This window comes from Alosa alosa, chromosome 4, assembly GCF_017589495.1.
Source record: "Alosa alosa isolate M-15738 ecotype Scorff River chromosome 4, AALO_Geno_1.1, whole genome shotgun sequence".
NCBI classification, from domain to species: domain Eukaryota; kingdom Metazoa; phylum Chordata; class Actinopteri; order Clupeiformes; family Clupeidae; genus Alosa; species Alosa alosa.
The window spans coordinates 12,619,949-12,635,781 of NC_063192.1; the positions used below are offsets into that span (position 1 = coordinate 12,619,949).

General features: G+C 39.6%; 2 protein-coding genes across 2 annotated transcripts in view; both read left to right on the forward strand.

The window, feature by feature from the left end:
• Positions 1-12,127, forward strand: part of LOC125292986 (immunoglobulin-like and fibronectin type III domain-containing protein 1) — a 32,427-nt gene extending 20,300 nt beyond the window's left edge. The window contains exons 15-28 of the mRNA XM_048240584.1: positions 416-613; positions 3,937-4,143; positions 5,767-5,891; positions 6,581-6,728; positions 6,851-7,144; positions 7,344-7,640; positions 7,781-7,960; positions 8,188-8,316; positions 8,554-8,862; positions 9,027-9,112; positions 9,337-9,529; positions 9,909-10,205; positions 10,576-10,902; positions 11,260-12,127. Of these exons, the coding sequence (XP_048096541.1) occupies positions 416-613; positions 3,937-4,143; positions 5,767-5,891; positions 6,581-6,728; positions 6,851-7,144; positions 7,344-7,640; positions 7,781-7,960; positions 8,188-8,316; positions 8,554-8,862; positions 9,027-9,112; positions 9,337-9,529; positions 9,909-10,205; positions 10,576-10,902; positions 11,260-11,264 (2,795 nt within the window). The 3' untranslated portion in view covers positions 11,265-12,127. The remainder of the gene's footprint in view (positions 1-415; positions 614-3,936; positions 4,144-5,766; positions 5,892-6,580; positions 6,729-6,850; positions 7,145-7,343; positions 7,641-7,780; positions 7,961-8,187; positions 8,317-8,553; positions 8,863-9,026; positions 9,113-9,336; positions 9,530-9,908; positions 10,206-10,575; positions 10,903-11,259) is intronic.
• Positions 12,128-12,585: 458 nt separating this feature from the next.
• LOC125293831 (retinitis pigmentosa 1-like 1 protein) overlaps positions 12,586-15,833 on the forward strand; it is a gene marked incomplete in the record, with an annotated part of 5,277 nt that continues 2,029 nt past the window's right edge. The window contains 1 exon segment of the mRNA XM_048241975.1: positions 12,586-13,176. Coding sequence (XP_048097932.1) covers positions 12,901-13,176 — 276 coding nt within the window.

Here is a 15,833-nt window from a genome sequence, read left to right on the forward strand (position 1 = left end):
GATTGAATTGGTTTTCAGTATTTGAATCATAGACTGCAGATATATACAGTCTATGATTTGAATGGTCAAAATTCACATTCAAAAGTTGGATTAAGACCCAGCTGTCCATTGTTTGGTACGTGATGTACCAACTGTCTATTGTTTGTAACATTATTGTCCAACCCACTGCATAAATTCAATCATGCATTTAGGGTGCAAATTCCATTATTGTTCAATGGCTCTTGGCTATGGAGGATTCTTTATGACAAAAATCCTCCGTACCTGGCATCATTCAGTGCATGGTTGAATTTGTGCAAAACTAAAATGGGAAAGTACGTTGTTGTTTGACGTGGCTTGGTGTCACAACATCACATGATGAAGCAGAAGTAAAGCCAATAACTGAAAATGTTCTACATTATTGAAAACGTATAAGAAGGAGGATATGCAGGAGAAAGAGAAGACTGGCTTGAAACAACCTCAGAGGAAGAAGAAGAGAAAGAAGAAACACTGAATGGGACCCAGTCTGAAGGCGGAGCTGGCATGCAGGGTAACAGTACAACTTCCAATCCCAAAAGAAAGGATCCTGCCAGGCGACGTGCAAGGCAAGGTTCCCAGCAGCCCGGGACGGCCACTGGTAAGAGAGCAACTGGGTCATTGGTTGCATGGATGAGATGCATTCATTAAATTCACCCACAAACAAGATTGGGTAGAATTTTAATGAACTGAAAGAGAGAGAGAAATGCCCTCAAAGGGTTTGAACTGATTGGTTCTAACATTGTCTTACATGTTTGTCATATCACAACTGGCCTAATTCATGTACATGAATTCAAAAGGGTCTTGTAGTTGTTTTGTGATCTTTGTCTTACATGTTTCTCTTATCACAACAACTAGACCAATCCATGTCCACATGAATGCAAATGGTCTTGTGATTATTCTTGTTTTCTTTGTCTTGTGTGTTTGTGTGTTTTAGTGTGTAACATAGTTGGAAGCTGTCAGTAGAAACTATTATGAAATATAAAATGCCTTTACATATGCTGCTGTAAGTCTCATGTAAACAGGCAGTTTTTTTAGTCTCATGTTATCACCAAAATTTATTCAATAGTGGAAGGAGAGTGGGATTTGTTGGAGTTGTAAAATTGAACAGGTTATGGTGATATGAAACCTCAATCAAGCTTTTTGTCTAATCCTTAAAGTACATGGTAGTGTAAATCAATCTGTAAAACACCAAAGAAACACCATTCTAATGGCGAAGTAGTGTCAACATTGTAACAGCATGCTGTTCCTATCTATAGGTACTACGATAATTGATAATTGAAGGGAGAATGAATGAAAATTCTACATATCACAAGAAACCCCTTTTGCAATCTGATAAGGCTTTATCCACAAATAGGACAATTAAACAAAGCACAAGGCTAAAGCTATACTGGACTGGCTCAAAAATAGGCAAGTGAATATTCTAGAGACAAGTACAAGCCTCGAGGTATATCCTTCTGGGAGTCTCTGTCACTAGCCTACAGTGCGGGACCGCGCGCCATCCCATGGTGATTTCTACCAGGGCGAAAAACACTACAGAACAATATGCAAGCTAGTAATGACTAAATTCAAAAGTCTTGAGAAAGTTACAGCAAAAAAATGTTCTCTTCAAAGTATGAATGTATAGGGGTCAAATATCTATGCAAGCAGAATATTTTAGTATTTCAAATATTTTTGTATTTTTTATTAGGGCATAAGTGTTCACAATGAAAATACTGATTGGTACAATACAGTATGTCTACATATATTGTGTAAACCACAAAATTGTGATGACTTTCAATGGATAGGGATACTTCTCCAAGCAACTGAAATTATTTCGGGAATGTTTTGGTAGCTTCTATATTTACATCGGCACTGGTGGATAAACAGCCCACCAACCCCAGCCATGCACATGCTGGTGGTTACAAGTCGGTCACACACATTTATTAAATTATACAGTAGCGCGCCCTAGTGGTGAAGTCGGGAGTATCTTTGAAGTTTGACCAGCTGCTTAGTTTTTTGATTCAATGTGTCACTATCTCTTTTATCAAGAAAAGGCAAAGGAGGAAGTAAAATTCATTTACCTAATTTATCAGGCACTTTTGCCCAAAAGTACAAGGAAAGTGCACCATTTATCAGTTGCTGCATGCCATGGGAATTAAATCCATTAAGTTTCACTGGATAAATGCATTCATTTGGAATGATTTGAAGCAGAAAGGAAAGTGTACAATATACTTCTCTCACTACTAAAGAGCCTTACCATGATGTCATTAATGATAAATAAAGGATGAGAAGACAGCTGGACTGAAATCTAACTTCTCAACCCTTGCGTCTACAAAAGGACTAATTTATATTACGTTCTCTTTCAAGTTCTTAGAAGGCTTTTTTTACACAATTCCAGAGTTATTTTATGTAGTATCAATTGTATATGAGATGTCAATGTCTGATAATGACCTGTGTTAATTAAATATTGTCGAACCACACAAAGCAAAGATTTCAGAATCTTGAAGAACCTTGAAGCTGTGCATATTGATGTATACACTGAAGAGTCTGTTCTCAGAAGACATCATAAAAATATAATTTGTTCACAACTTCAAGATGCCATGAAGACAATATCTATGTCCAATGGATAAAAGCAACAAGTTCCAAGGAAGCACAAATCTCTAATGTAATATCATGGCAGTCACAATGCCTTTTTGATAAGACATATTGGCAAAGCATGATTGATTGGTTAGATGAACCAACATCATGAAAAGATTAAATGTTTCGCTTTTTATTCTGAACAAAGGAAATCTGCAGTAATTCATCAACATTCGTCTCTCCTAAATATCCGTCTTGGTCACTGCGATTGTTAGATGATTTCACATACATGACAGTGCAAACCCCTTTTTGAAACTGCATGACTAAGTGACACAATAAACACTGTGATCCTAGCTTTTTCTTCATGGATTGCATTAGCCAAGGTCTAAATCTGATCACAAATTCCTTTTAATGAACAAAAGATGCATAAACGGTACATCGCTATATTCTCTATTGATAAATGTTATATGTCATACAGTTTATGGTTTGCAAACTAAATGACCTAAATTGCACAGCACACTGCCTGTATCAACTAACAACAGACAATATTTAAAATACGCCTTTCTACTGAACATTTGCAAGTACATAAACAACCATTTTTGTGTTTTTACAAAGTTGTAAAAATGTGCATCCCTGATGTCTTTTTTCCAGACTTTGCATGAGTGTTGTAAGATCACCTGGTTTCTAATCTCTAACCATGTGAGAAATACTGATTGTAACAACTGACAGCACAACATGAGCTCGACAAATGCTTCTTTCTTGTTGTGCCCATGTTGCAGTCTTTTGTATAGCTGTGGATTCATACAAATTCGGCCCAAACAATTAAAATTCACTCTCCTAATTAAGGGAGTAGTTGTGAACAGTTGTTGGTTACATCTTGGCAACTGTAATGGGAACGCCTCATAAAATCTCAACAACTGTGAGCTGATAAATAATATAAACCAATTTCCATCAACTTCATACAAATCGGGAATCATTTAACGTCCCTCAAGCAAATTAATTTCTTATTCGACTATGAACATTGTATGGAAATTTTGAGCATTTCAACACAGGATTTTATGTTCGAATGGTCAAAATTCACTGTAAAAAGTTGGATGGACGCCAAGCTGGTATTTGTTTGGTACCAGCTGGCTTTGTTTGTCAAATTATTGTCCAACCCACTGCATAAATTCAATCATGCATTAATGTGCAAATGCCATGTTCAATGGCTCTTGGCATTATTCAATGCATGGTTGAATTCTTGCAAAAGTACATTGATAATGCTATATCAATGTCTTGCATTGTTTCTGTCACTGCATCACACAATGAAGCCGAAGTGCAGCCAATAACTGAAAATGTTCTACACTATTGAAAACATCTAAGAAGGATCAGCAGGAGATGCTGGAGGTTACGTCGATGACGGAGTTGAAGTTTGGAACCAGAAAGGGACACTGGAGGGAGGCCTCACAGATTTAGATTCTCAAGGTGGTCAGTCTAAAAGAGACGGAGCTGAATTGCAGGACAGCACTGCGGATGCACGGGCTGCGCGGCGCCGTGCAAGACAAGGTTCTCTGATGCCTGAGACGGTCATTGGTAAGAGGGTGATTGGGTCAATGGTGGCATGAAAGAGATGCATTCATTAAATTCACCTATAAAAAGTGTGGGTGTAATTTTAATGCATAGAAGGAGTGAAAAGAGTTTACTAAGTTGTTCTAACATTGTATTTTACATGTTTGTCAAAAGAGGACCAATTCATGTACAAAGATACATGAATGCAAATGATCTTGTCGTTGTTCTTGTTTTCCATGTCATGTGTGTTTGTGTAGTGTGAGACATATTTGGGAGTTGTCAGTAGAAGCCATTGTAAATGCCATTGCATATGCTATTGTATGTATAAACATGCAAATTATTTTTTGCATTTATAAGTTATTTTTGAATTCAAATTCAATGTATGAGGCTTTCTTAAATTGAACTCCAGATTACCCACCACTTAAAGTCTACAGATGAGGACCCACCACTTACAAAGTCTATTTTTGGAATGTTTTTTGGAAACTACAGTTTACGTCGGCCTTCTTGAGAAATAAGCCATCAAGACCAGCCATCCACCTACCAGTGGGTACAATTCAAGCACAAACTTTATTATGTACTGCGCCCTAGTGGCGAAGTCTGACATGGAGTATCTTTGATGTGTCACCAGCAGCATAATGTTTTGATTCTTTGCTTTGCTTTTTCTATCACCTTGTCTTCGATTATGAAAATAGAAAGGAGGAGATTAAATATTTTTATATATTTTTTCATTACATTCCACTGACTACATCGATGTATTCATTTGGAATGTGAATCAGAATGAAAACTGCAACATGTTTTCAATTTAACACCACAAAAGACCATCATGATGAGGCTTCAGATCAGTGGACAATCTGGCCTAAGAAGACCACTAGACTTGAAATCTAACTTAACGCTTATTTTCTACACGTCACCCGCTTCAAATTGTTTAGTGTTTTTTACACACCTACAGAAGTATTTTTAAATGACAGATCCAGATGTGTAAAAACTAAATGCCTTTGTAAATTAAATAGATCCACAAAACAAAGATTTCAGTATTTTACAAACCAAGAATATATGTTACAGATTGATGGACATATGGAAGCACCTGTATTCAGAAGACATCCCTGTAAAATCTTTTACTGCCTTTTCCTCTGTGAGTTGTAATCCTGGTCTAATTTGTGAAACACATTGTGGATTTTCACAAAATTAAACTATTAATTTTCACTAACAATCAAAATAAGTTTAAATACATGTGTCTTTTCAAGAAGTTTCAAGAGACATTTTGATTATTTCTTGAAGTGAAATTTCTTCACAAATTGAAGACATCAAGAAGACAAGAAACAAGCCCAATGGGTGGGCAAAACAGGATTGGTTGGTTTTAGTAAATGAACCAACTAATGGAGAGCTGGCACATTTAACATGCATTTTCTTTGCCATTGGCAAGGACCATCTGCAAACCTTCTTGCACTGTCCCTTTCATTTGTCTCTTTCAAACATCTTTTTTCACCACAGTGCTGACAAGCAATACTTGAATTATTATTTTACACACATGAATACTGCAGAGAGCCTTTTTGCAAGCTGCATGACTAAAATCTGGGTCTCCTGTCTGACTCAAGAGTTTCATCCACAAGTGTTTAGCTCTCTAACTCTCTAACTATGTGTTGCCAGATCCTGGGGTTCAGTTTGTCAGTGGTCTATCGGATGTGACCGCCCTCTTGGGCCAGCCAGCGGAACTGACGTGTAAACTCAGCAGTGAGCAGAGTGAGGGGGCCTGGTACAAAGATGGGAAGAAGGTAGGCCATCATGAAACAAATATACTAAGTGAGTGAATGAATGAATGAATGAACAAATGAATGGATGGATGAATGAATGAATGACTGAATGAATAAATGAATGAATGAACTGGATAAAATGATTGGATGGCTAGATTGATGCATCAATGGAGGATTATATGGTCATGGTTATGGTATTTAGTAGATGCTTTTGTCCAAAGTGACATATAAATAACAACAATATAAAGTTAAATTTAACAGCAAACAATTTATAAAGTTGGTAAGACTACATTAAGGAGAATAGCAATAATAAACAACAATGTAAATTCAATCAATAGCCCCATGAAAATAAATCCGATGGGAAATGCTAGAGTCCTCAGGTGGGAAAGATAGGTAAAGATGAGTGTCGTCCGCATAGCAATGATAGTCGTCCGCATAGCAATGATAGTCAAATCCATGGGAGCGATTGGTCTCACCTTAGGAAGTTGTGTAAATAGAGAAAAGTAGGGGCCCTAATACTGATCCCTGAGGCACACCTGTGGTTAGGTCATGATAATTTGATACGTGTCCCTGCCAAGACACGCTGATAGTGTAGAAAGGACATATACAGTACTGTATGGATAAATGTATGGATGAATTCAGTAATGTATAAATCAAGGATGCTGCTCATACCAATTTTGACTTTTTGCATTCCTCCATATCTCTTTTAGCTATCTGCAGATGGAGAAGATGGAGTAATCCTGTCTAAAGATGGGCCCAGCCATAAGTTATTGATTAGCAAGTGTGAAGAGGAACACTCAGGAAGGTACCGCTTTGAGGCCGAAGGTCGGAAATCGGAGGCTACATTATATTTAAAAGGTCAGGTTTGATGGGAGAAGGTGTGATGTACCAGAAATCAGAATAAATATAGCATAAACACTGCAGTACGTATATTTATATCACTATGACTGCAACTAAACTTGTACCCTATTTCACATTAGATCCACCAAGATTCAACTCTGATGATTTGGGCAAATTCTCTGAGCCTGTGATTGTACGAGTAGGACAAAATGCAGTCTTTAAGTTGCCTTTTGAGGGCCGTGATCCAATGAAGATTCAGTGGTACAGGGAGGGCGAGGAGCTTCTGGACGACACCAATGTAAAAATCGAGAAGTCATTGACCCAGAGCAGGCTCCTCCTCAGCAGGTGCCAGCGCAAAGAGTCCGGAGAAATCAAGTTCCGACTGAGGAACGAGTTTGGCACAACAGAAGCCTTTTCAAAGCTAATTGTCCTTGGTGAGTTCAGTTTACATAACTTCCGTGGGGTCTTATAGTTTTATAATAATATGTAAATGAAATCAGTTAAAGACATTTTTGATAGTGATGTGCTAAGGCTTAAGTCTGCCATTTTATTTTCTTAGGTGTTGGAAGAAATAAGGTTTGATTATCACATCAGCATCTTATAGCTGCTGATAGCTCTGTTTTTTCTGATCAGATAAACCAGGACCACCCCAGGGCCCAGTGGAAATTGTGGAAGCCTCCTCCCAATGCATCGAGATCAAGTGGAGACCACCGAAAGATGATGGTGGCTCGCCCGTGAAGAACTACATGGTGGATCGCCAGCAGATTGGTCGTAACACATGGACCAAAATCGGAGAGATTCCCGGCGTTTCCACCTACAAGGATACCAATGTGGACCACGGAAGGAAGTACTGCTACCGGATCCGGGCAATCACCGAGGAGGGAATAAGCGAGATGATGGAGACAGACGACATCATGGCAGGCACTTTGGGTGAGGGGTGTTTTTCTGATTTCTAATAGTAGATGTTCATACTCTCAAACTGAAATAATTGAGGCAGGGTTCACCACTGCTTTGGCCTCTCAAAGGATATCATCTTGTACACTTATTTGACTTAATGTTTTGGTTTCCAGCATTCCCAGGGCAGCCGGCTGCACCAAAAGTGGCAAGCGCCTTCAAGGACTGCATCAACTTGACTTGGACTGCCCCTGGTGATACGGGAGGCTCCCGTATCGTGGGCTACAACCTGGAGAAACGCAAGAAGGGCAGCAACGTCTGGAGTGCAGTAAACCCAGCAGGGGAACTCATACCAGGTGTATTTTTGGGCTAAACTTGATCATGTATGAATTATGATCAACATTCACTTTCAGTATCAAATTATTTGGGTTAATTTAAAAAGTATGAGCTCCTTGAGCTTTAATTAAGCTTAAAAAAGGTATATCAAACCACTGACTTAAATGAGAAATCAGTTATTCTGACTGATGTATTGATTATTTACTTCTGAAAAAAGCTAAAGGAACATTGTACCTCTTAATTCTAGAAAAGAAGTATGCTGTTAAAGATGTCATTGCTGGAATGGAGTATGAGTTCCGTGTGACAGCTATCAATGTCTCTGGTCCTAGTGAACCCAGTCCACCATCGGAGTTTGGGATTGCACGAGACCCTAAAAGTAAGGAAACACTGTCTCACTGTCAACAGTAAAGGCTTTACATTATTTTTCGTTGGCACATTTACTGTAACTAGTCAAGATGTCTTCATTAACATGTACAGTGTATATCATACAATTTGTTTTTTCTGAGCCCTTGTGATTGAACTGAGAGTGACTGAAAGCACATCCAAACTAGTCAACATATCAGTCAATTTTATCTTCATAAGTAGGCATATCTTTTGCAATGTACCATTTCAGAGCCCCCAGGCAAAGTGATTGACCTGAGAGTGACTGAAACGACATACATCACTGCTTCAATCACCTGGACTAAGCCCGACGAACAGCCGGGGGTCATGGACGAGGCTAAGGGCTACTTTGTGGAGGTCAGGCCAGCAGAGAGCCTGGATTGGCAGAGGAGCAACCCCACACCCATCATTCTGACCTCCTACACCATTAAAGGTCTGAAGGCCATGGCTATGTACTGGGTGAGGGTCATTGCAATGAATGAGGGTGGAGATGGTGTGCCCACTGACCTGGACAACTATGTTTTGGCCATACCTCCCCCTGGTAAGTATGACATGTGGTGCAAATACATTTAATTTAAGTATCTTCAATGTTTATTACTATTATAACACTCATGTTACTCCCATGTGGTTGTGATATCTGATTTACATTGTTTTTTTTTTTCAGTATCTAAATACCTTTACGTATCCATCTATTGTTCTTTCCAGTTCGGCCAAAGTTCACTAGTCGCAACATGCAGAGTTTTATGGTTGTGTGCGCAGGGAACACAGTACGGCTCAATTTAGCCTTTGAAGTAAGTGTGAGGAAAATGACATTTCTGATCATAATTATAGGTCCCAATGGTATTAAGCCATTCCAGTTACTCCCAATATAAAAATGTTCATAAGAGATTATGGACATTTGATGATTGACTTATTTTGCATTACCCTCTTGACATGTTGCAACTGTTCCCTAAAATATACAAATAAAATATTTGTCACCACAACGTGCTAAAACTCACCAAGCTGCTGTTGACAGGCATCCCCTTGGCCAGACGTGGACTGGCTGAAAGATGGCGTTCCTGTCACCAAACGTGCAACCATCAGCAACTCAGATGGTGGATCTCAGCTCCTGATTCCGTCCTCTGAGCGCACCGACACAGGCATCTACACCATAGTGGTCAAGAACATGGTGGGCCAGGAGACCTTCAGTATTGAGGTCAGAGTAACAGGTAGGTCATCATGTCATGTATTTACATTATTCCTCTTGGGGGACTTTTTATGATCAACCTTTTGAGTTTTAGGTTTTATAAACATCCTTGATAAGCCTTCATTCTTAAACAGCACAAAACCTATAAATAAGTTAACTAGAAAGTTCTATCTGGTTTACAGAGTCAAAAAAAAAATCCTAGTAAAGATCCTCTAATTATATAGCCATACTGTGGCACGCAATTGAAATACCCTGCAGTAGTATTTTGTGGGGCCACTGAAAGCTCATAAACAAGGCCATTAAACTGTCACGTCACATCAAATTGCCATTCTTCAACAACAAACTTGAAACATGCAGTGAAATCAGACGTCAGTTTAATTATGTCTTCGATGTGACATCAGATGAGCCAAAGCCACCAGGCCCTATCGAGCTGGAGGAGAATGTGCCGGGCACGGTGACTGTGGTCTGGGAGCCGTCCCCGGACGAGAAGAGGGACGACCGGCTGCACTACATGGTGTCCCAGCGTGACTCCACCAAGCGGACCTGGCACACAGTCGCAGACAGGCTCTTCAATAACAAGTTCACCGCCTGCAATATCATGCAGGGGCGTGAATACCACTTCCGTGTCTATGCCAAGAACGACATGGGCTTGTCTTCCCCCTCCGAATCGCCCACATGGGGTACAACTAAGCAGAAAGGTATTGCATGGAGTTAGATGTGATTTTCATGAAATCTGACACTTTCCAGGGACTGAAATATGCACTGAAACATGTTTTTTTCTTGTTATAAAGGCATGCCATGGCATTACAGTACAGGGTACAGGGTTGAAACGTCTGTAAGCCAAAGTTATTTAAGTACTAGGCCTGATTTTAGAATAAATCTAAAATTCATACCAGGAGTAAAACAGTTTTTTGTTTGTTTTTTTAGTATAAGATGATTCAAACTTCATATAATCTCGATAATACAACAGTAGCAATATTGTGTAATTTTATGAATGGCATCAAATAAACTATATCAAATGAGGTGTCATGATGTGATACTGAGTCTATCGTATTCCACCTCCAACAGGCAAATTTGTAGTCAACATGCCTGACTACAAAACCTGCAATTTCCAGTGCGCACCAGCCTTCCTGGTGCCCCTGAAGGTCCGTACGGCGCCCAAGGGCTATGAATGCTACATGAGCTGTGCTGTGAAGGGCAACCCGCTGCCCCGCATCACCTGGTACCATAACAACGTCAGCCTCAACACCAACACCAACTACCTGATCTCCAACATCTGTGGCGTCTGCTCGATCCTCATCCTCAGGGTGGGGCCCAGGGATGAGGGAGAGTACACCATTACGGTTGAGAACCCACTGGGCCGGGCTGAGAGCTCCATCAAGCTCAATATTCGAGGTTTGCAACTTAAGACATACAGTATCTGTCAGATTGTAAAATTTAGAACAGGTACTGGATGAAAATGCATGCGTGACTACTACAGTACATGAGAACAATGGCTAAAGATTCCCACAGTGGATAATGGCGACTGATATTTTGTAAGAAGATGTCATACTATATAGAAACTATAAATATTCTTAGTCCCTAAATGAATGTAGACAAACAAACAAATTTACTCTACCAATATGATAATGTTATATGTTAAAACTTGTAAAAAAACATGTCCAAATATTCTGTTTTATTTTATGCTCTGTTCAGTTTTATAGTTGTGATGTGAAAGTAAAGGAATAATGTGATATATTTTCTGTTTTACAGAATGAGATGGCATGGAGTTCAATAAACTCCTCACTTCCTTCCTTTAACTTCACACATCTTTTTATCATGATTTCTTCCATCATGTCAACATTCTGGATGGGATCCAATTGGAGGACATGTACATATCTAATGCTATACTGCCTTTTCTTCTTTTCTGTTTAGGTAGACAAACCTCATATAATTTTGCTTTTGCTTGACTCATTTATTGAGTTCAGATTTAGTGTGAGAATATTATTTGCTTTATATATCGAAAGGAAACATAAATGTCTGTTGTGAGAATGAGTGAAATGAAAGCTACTGGGTTATTTATAAAGACATCAAAATGACAAAATATGACAGTCTATGGTACACTAAGTTGAAACAGTGAATGAACACAGAAAGAGGCAGAAATGACATGAATGTGGTACAGAGGTGCAAGTATTACACTGCTTCAGAAGACCGTCGGGTCTTTATAATTGAGGACAGAGTAGGCCTAGACTACTCTGTAATTAAAAAAAAACTGTTGCTTGTTTTCAGCTGTAGATGGAGGTGTATTTAAAGTAAGTGGTTTAGTGAGAAGCCTGGGTAGGTTAACTAAGAGGAAGTGCACAAATTCCTAATAAGAGAGCCTTGTGGCTTCATTTGCCTTGTAAATCAAAGCCTGAAGGCTCTTCTTGTAGGAGTTTTACAGTTATCCTACTATTAGTGAACTACCCAGTCACTAAACCACATACTTGAAATATCATCCTGATGACTTGGTGGTTGAGTGTTTAATATGGCACACCTCTTACCAGGTTGTATGAGTGCAGTGGGTGTTTTTGAAAATGTCACATGACCTTATGCAATCCAATCAATTGTGTTTTGCAATAAAGTTGAACCTGCATTTTAACTGCTCTCATCTAAGTGAATCAGGACAATAAAATATGCATTCATTAGCAGTGAAAGAAAAGTCGTAACATCATGTTGGTGTCCTCCTTAGAACAAATTGATTAAATAGGCTACAACAGTCTCAGATAGGCAAATCTAATATTTGAGAAAACTCAACTGACTCCTCTTTCCATATAATAAGGCTGTTTGAAATTGTGTTCAAGTGGCACTGAGACCCGCTGGCTCATTCTGGAGATACTGCCGCGGTTAAAGAACAACCTTAGAAAATTGACGTTATAGGCCTGAGGATGCGGTGGAAAAACGCATCATCCCCCACTGAGAACACACTAAAGGCTGGCTGTGAGTATACATTAGTTTAGGTGAGGGGAAATGGCCACGCTGCAGGCATGTGCTGCTGCAGGAGTTAATTATCGTCATATATGTCGGTGGTAACACGTGTGTCTTTTCCATTAGATAAGAACACACATGGTTTCGCGCAGACCAGCCAGTCACGTCCATGATACGTCTTTACATACATGTCTCCCTACCAGTAACAGAGCTCTGCTGCCACGCCTTTTTCCTTATGTGCCAGAGGACCCGGCCCCCTCACTCGTTGCTTCTCGGTACTTTCTGATGCTCTCCCCATGAGGTCCTTCTGCCTATCCTCTCCATTCAGTTGATCAAACACTTATTGAAAAAATCCAGGCCGTGTCGGTGCTCCTGCAAGCAAATAGGTAGGCTACTCTAATCGGCAAGCTCTTCCCTGACCTCAGTTTAAATCAAGACAGAGTTAAGATGACCGCAAAGCACCGCAGAGGAAAAAGCAGCAACAAACACGAAGAAAATTCTTACAAACATGACTCTCTGGAACCAGAGGAGCGGCCAGGAAACAACCTTGCTTTGTTGCTTGTTTTATTTCTCATTATCGTTATTGGAGGAGCCACCGTCGGCTGGTTCTGCTTCCAGCAGCAGCAAACACTAACCTATTTAACTGATAACCTCATGGGTATGCAGATGAAAATGGTGAAGTTGCAGTCTTTCCAGGAGGAATTGCGAAAGTCAACCGAGAAGGTAAGTAAGGTTAGGACCCCTTAAACACATCCAAATGAAATCAGCCGACATCTGAGTCGCAAATAAGTTACTGGGCATTAAACTGTGTCCAGTGATTGTAAATAGAACATTGAGTTCCCAGCGCGCATGATGGGATTGACCAGTGTAGTCAGTGCTCTATTTGTGCACCCCGCGTGTCATTAATAACTTCGTGCAAACCCGTAGGATACATAGTTAAAATGTGTTTATTCGCTCGTGGGACATCCACGTTGTCCACATCAGAACGTTCAATGGGAAACTACGATCATATTCCCCCCACCCCCCGCTGTGGCACTGAAGTGACACAAATTAATCTATTTCTAAACCACTCGCGGAGGTTTAACGTTAACGTCACACAGTTGCTGGCATTTCTGGAGTAGGCCATCACGCCTCCAAAGTGTGTGAATGTTTATTTCAACTTACAAGTTATCTGGCTGTACTATGGGTAGGTACCATATGGTCTAATGCACTGCCTGCCCCTAAATGGCGAAATGAAAGGTCTTTAATACGTTATTAATCTTCACATTTGCTGTCCTAGCTACAGGAGCATTTATATCTGATCCATGCTGGCACTTGTCCTTAGAGAGGAGTTTGTCAACAGAGATTAAAAATAGCCCTCTGTCTACCACAGATGTGAATGTTCATTTTGTCAAAGACTTTGAAGAGAAAAGCCTTAATTTACTTCAACATCAGTGCACTGGTGACATGAAATGCATCAGTATTAGATACTGTCTTTATCATATACTGTAGGCTACTGCCCAAAAGATTTTCCATGCAGTTTCTTCACTGTGTCAGACTAAATGCATGTATGGAATTCACTTCTGCTATCTGGTCTGACCCCAGGTACTCCATGTGATCTTTAACATGGAGTCCACATGATATTTGGTTCCTTGCCACCTTATCATGTATGTATTAGGAACATGCTCTTTACTGTGTTTGTCTAGTGATTGCACATTAAACCTCTAACACACATTGCAGCAACTTGAACTTTGTTTTCCTGCCAATAAGTTATTTGTGCATCTTGCAGCAAAACCTTCCTGGAGCCCCATTCATTCCATGAACTGTGAATGTCACTGATGGGCAATAAGGTCAAATCAAATAAGCTCATTCAAAAGTGTGCAAGGACCATGCGTCACGTTCATGGTTGGATGTATATGTTTCACAATGTATTTTGGTGCCTTAAAGTTCAATAGATTTGGGGAAGTGAAGTTCATGGGAGAGATGACTTGACAGTTGACCACTGAGATGTTCTGTAGAGGGTCAGGAATCAATACTGTGAGGTATGTTCATTTGAAACAAAGAAAATATTTCAATCAGAGACCTGCTTGAATTTGTTTTTGAAAACTCAAAATAAACCCTTGTGTTATTTTGAAACCATTCAGACACACTTTTGGTCAAGTCAAATTTCAGAAATCCCCTTTGATATGAACAGGTATGTTGTGTGATTCAATGTGGTAGACACACAGGAGCCCTTTGTTTTTTATAGTCATTAGCTTGATTAACTGCAAAATGGTTGTACATGTGTGCACAATAAATGTACAGCACATACCACCACATAATGCATATGATTAGGAAGTTCCTTATTTAAAAGCATCCCTCACGGGCCATTAGCACATAACTAGAATGGGCTCTCTGTTAGCGGAGATGACACAACTCTTGGATTAAGCTCCTGTCCAGGGGTGCGCTTCCCAAGTTGCTAACCTGTTAGCAACTTAGTTGGTTGGCAATGGGGAATTGCAATGAAACCAACAAAGTTGCTTAGTTACTGGAACTATGGTTTTGGGAAACGCACCCCAGGTCATGATTCCAAGTACTGGTAGGTGGTTTAGTAGCATACCTAGGTAAAATGACCCAGAGAAAATTGTACACCTGATATTACTGTACATGTAGAACAGTGTGGGGATTCAATATCCAAATTAAACAAAGCCAAAAGGTTCTTCTATTAGAAGGTTGACCACTTCCTCTGGGTTAACCCAGATTTGTCACTTAACCACCTACTTGGAATACACCCCTGATCTAAGTGGAAATATGCTTTGTTTGAGGTTTTCCTTTCAGATTTTTTATGCCTGACAAAAGAAGACCACAATGAATGACTACTGTACATTCTGTCGATAGGGCTTGCCCAGTAGTAGTCATATTTGTGTATTGTAACCTATGCTCCATGATGCAAGACCCTTAATATGCTATTCAGTATGTTTAGTCCGTGGTCCCATCATGTCAAATGGAGCCGCACTCACATACAGCAGCTGTGTTAGTCTTCATTTAGTTTTGGACTTGGTTTTGGCCCTGGTGACTGTAAAGCATAATTGACCTACTTGCTTTGTCAGATCACTCTGCCAGTTTGCAGATGAATTCAAATGGAAGGAGAGAGTTCCTGTGGCCTAACACTGGGCAAAAAGTGACTCCAATGTTTGCCAATGGAACACAACTTCCTCACATTAACATATTGGTCATATATTTGCAAGGTATATTAGTTGACTATGTGAAATGATCACATTGTTATTAGGACATTTGGTTTTGCAATATTACAGAATTATCGTAAACGTGCTAATTACCAACCATTTCGTTCGAAAATTCTAAAACAACTGTTTTTTTTTTAATACTTTAAAATAACATTTGTTAAATGAACCTTACATTTT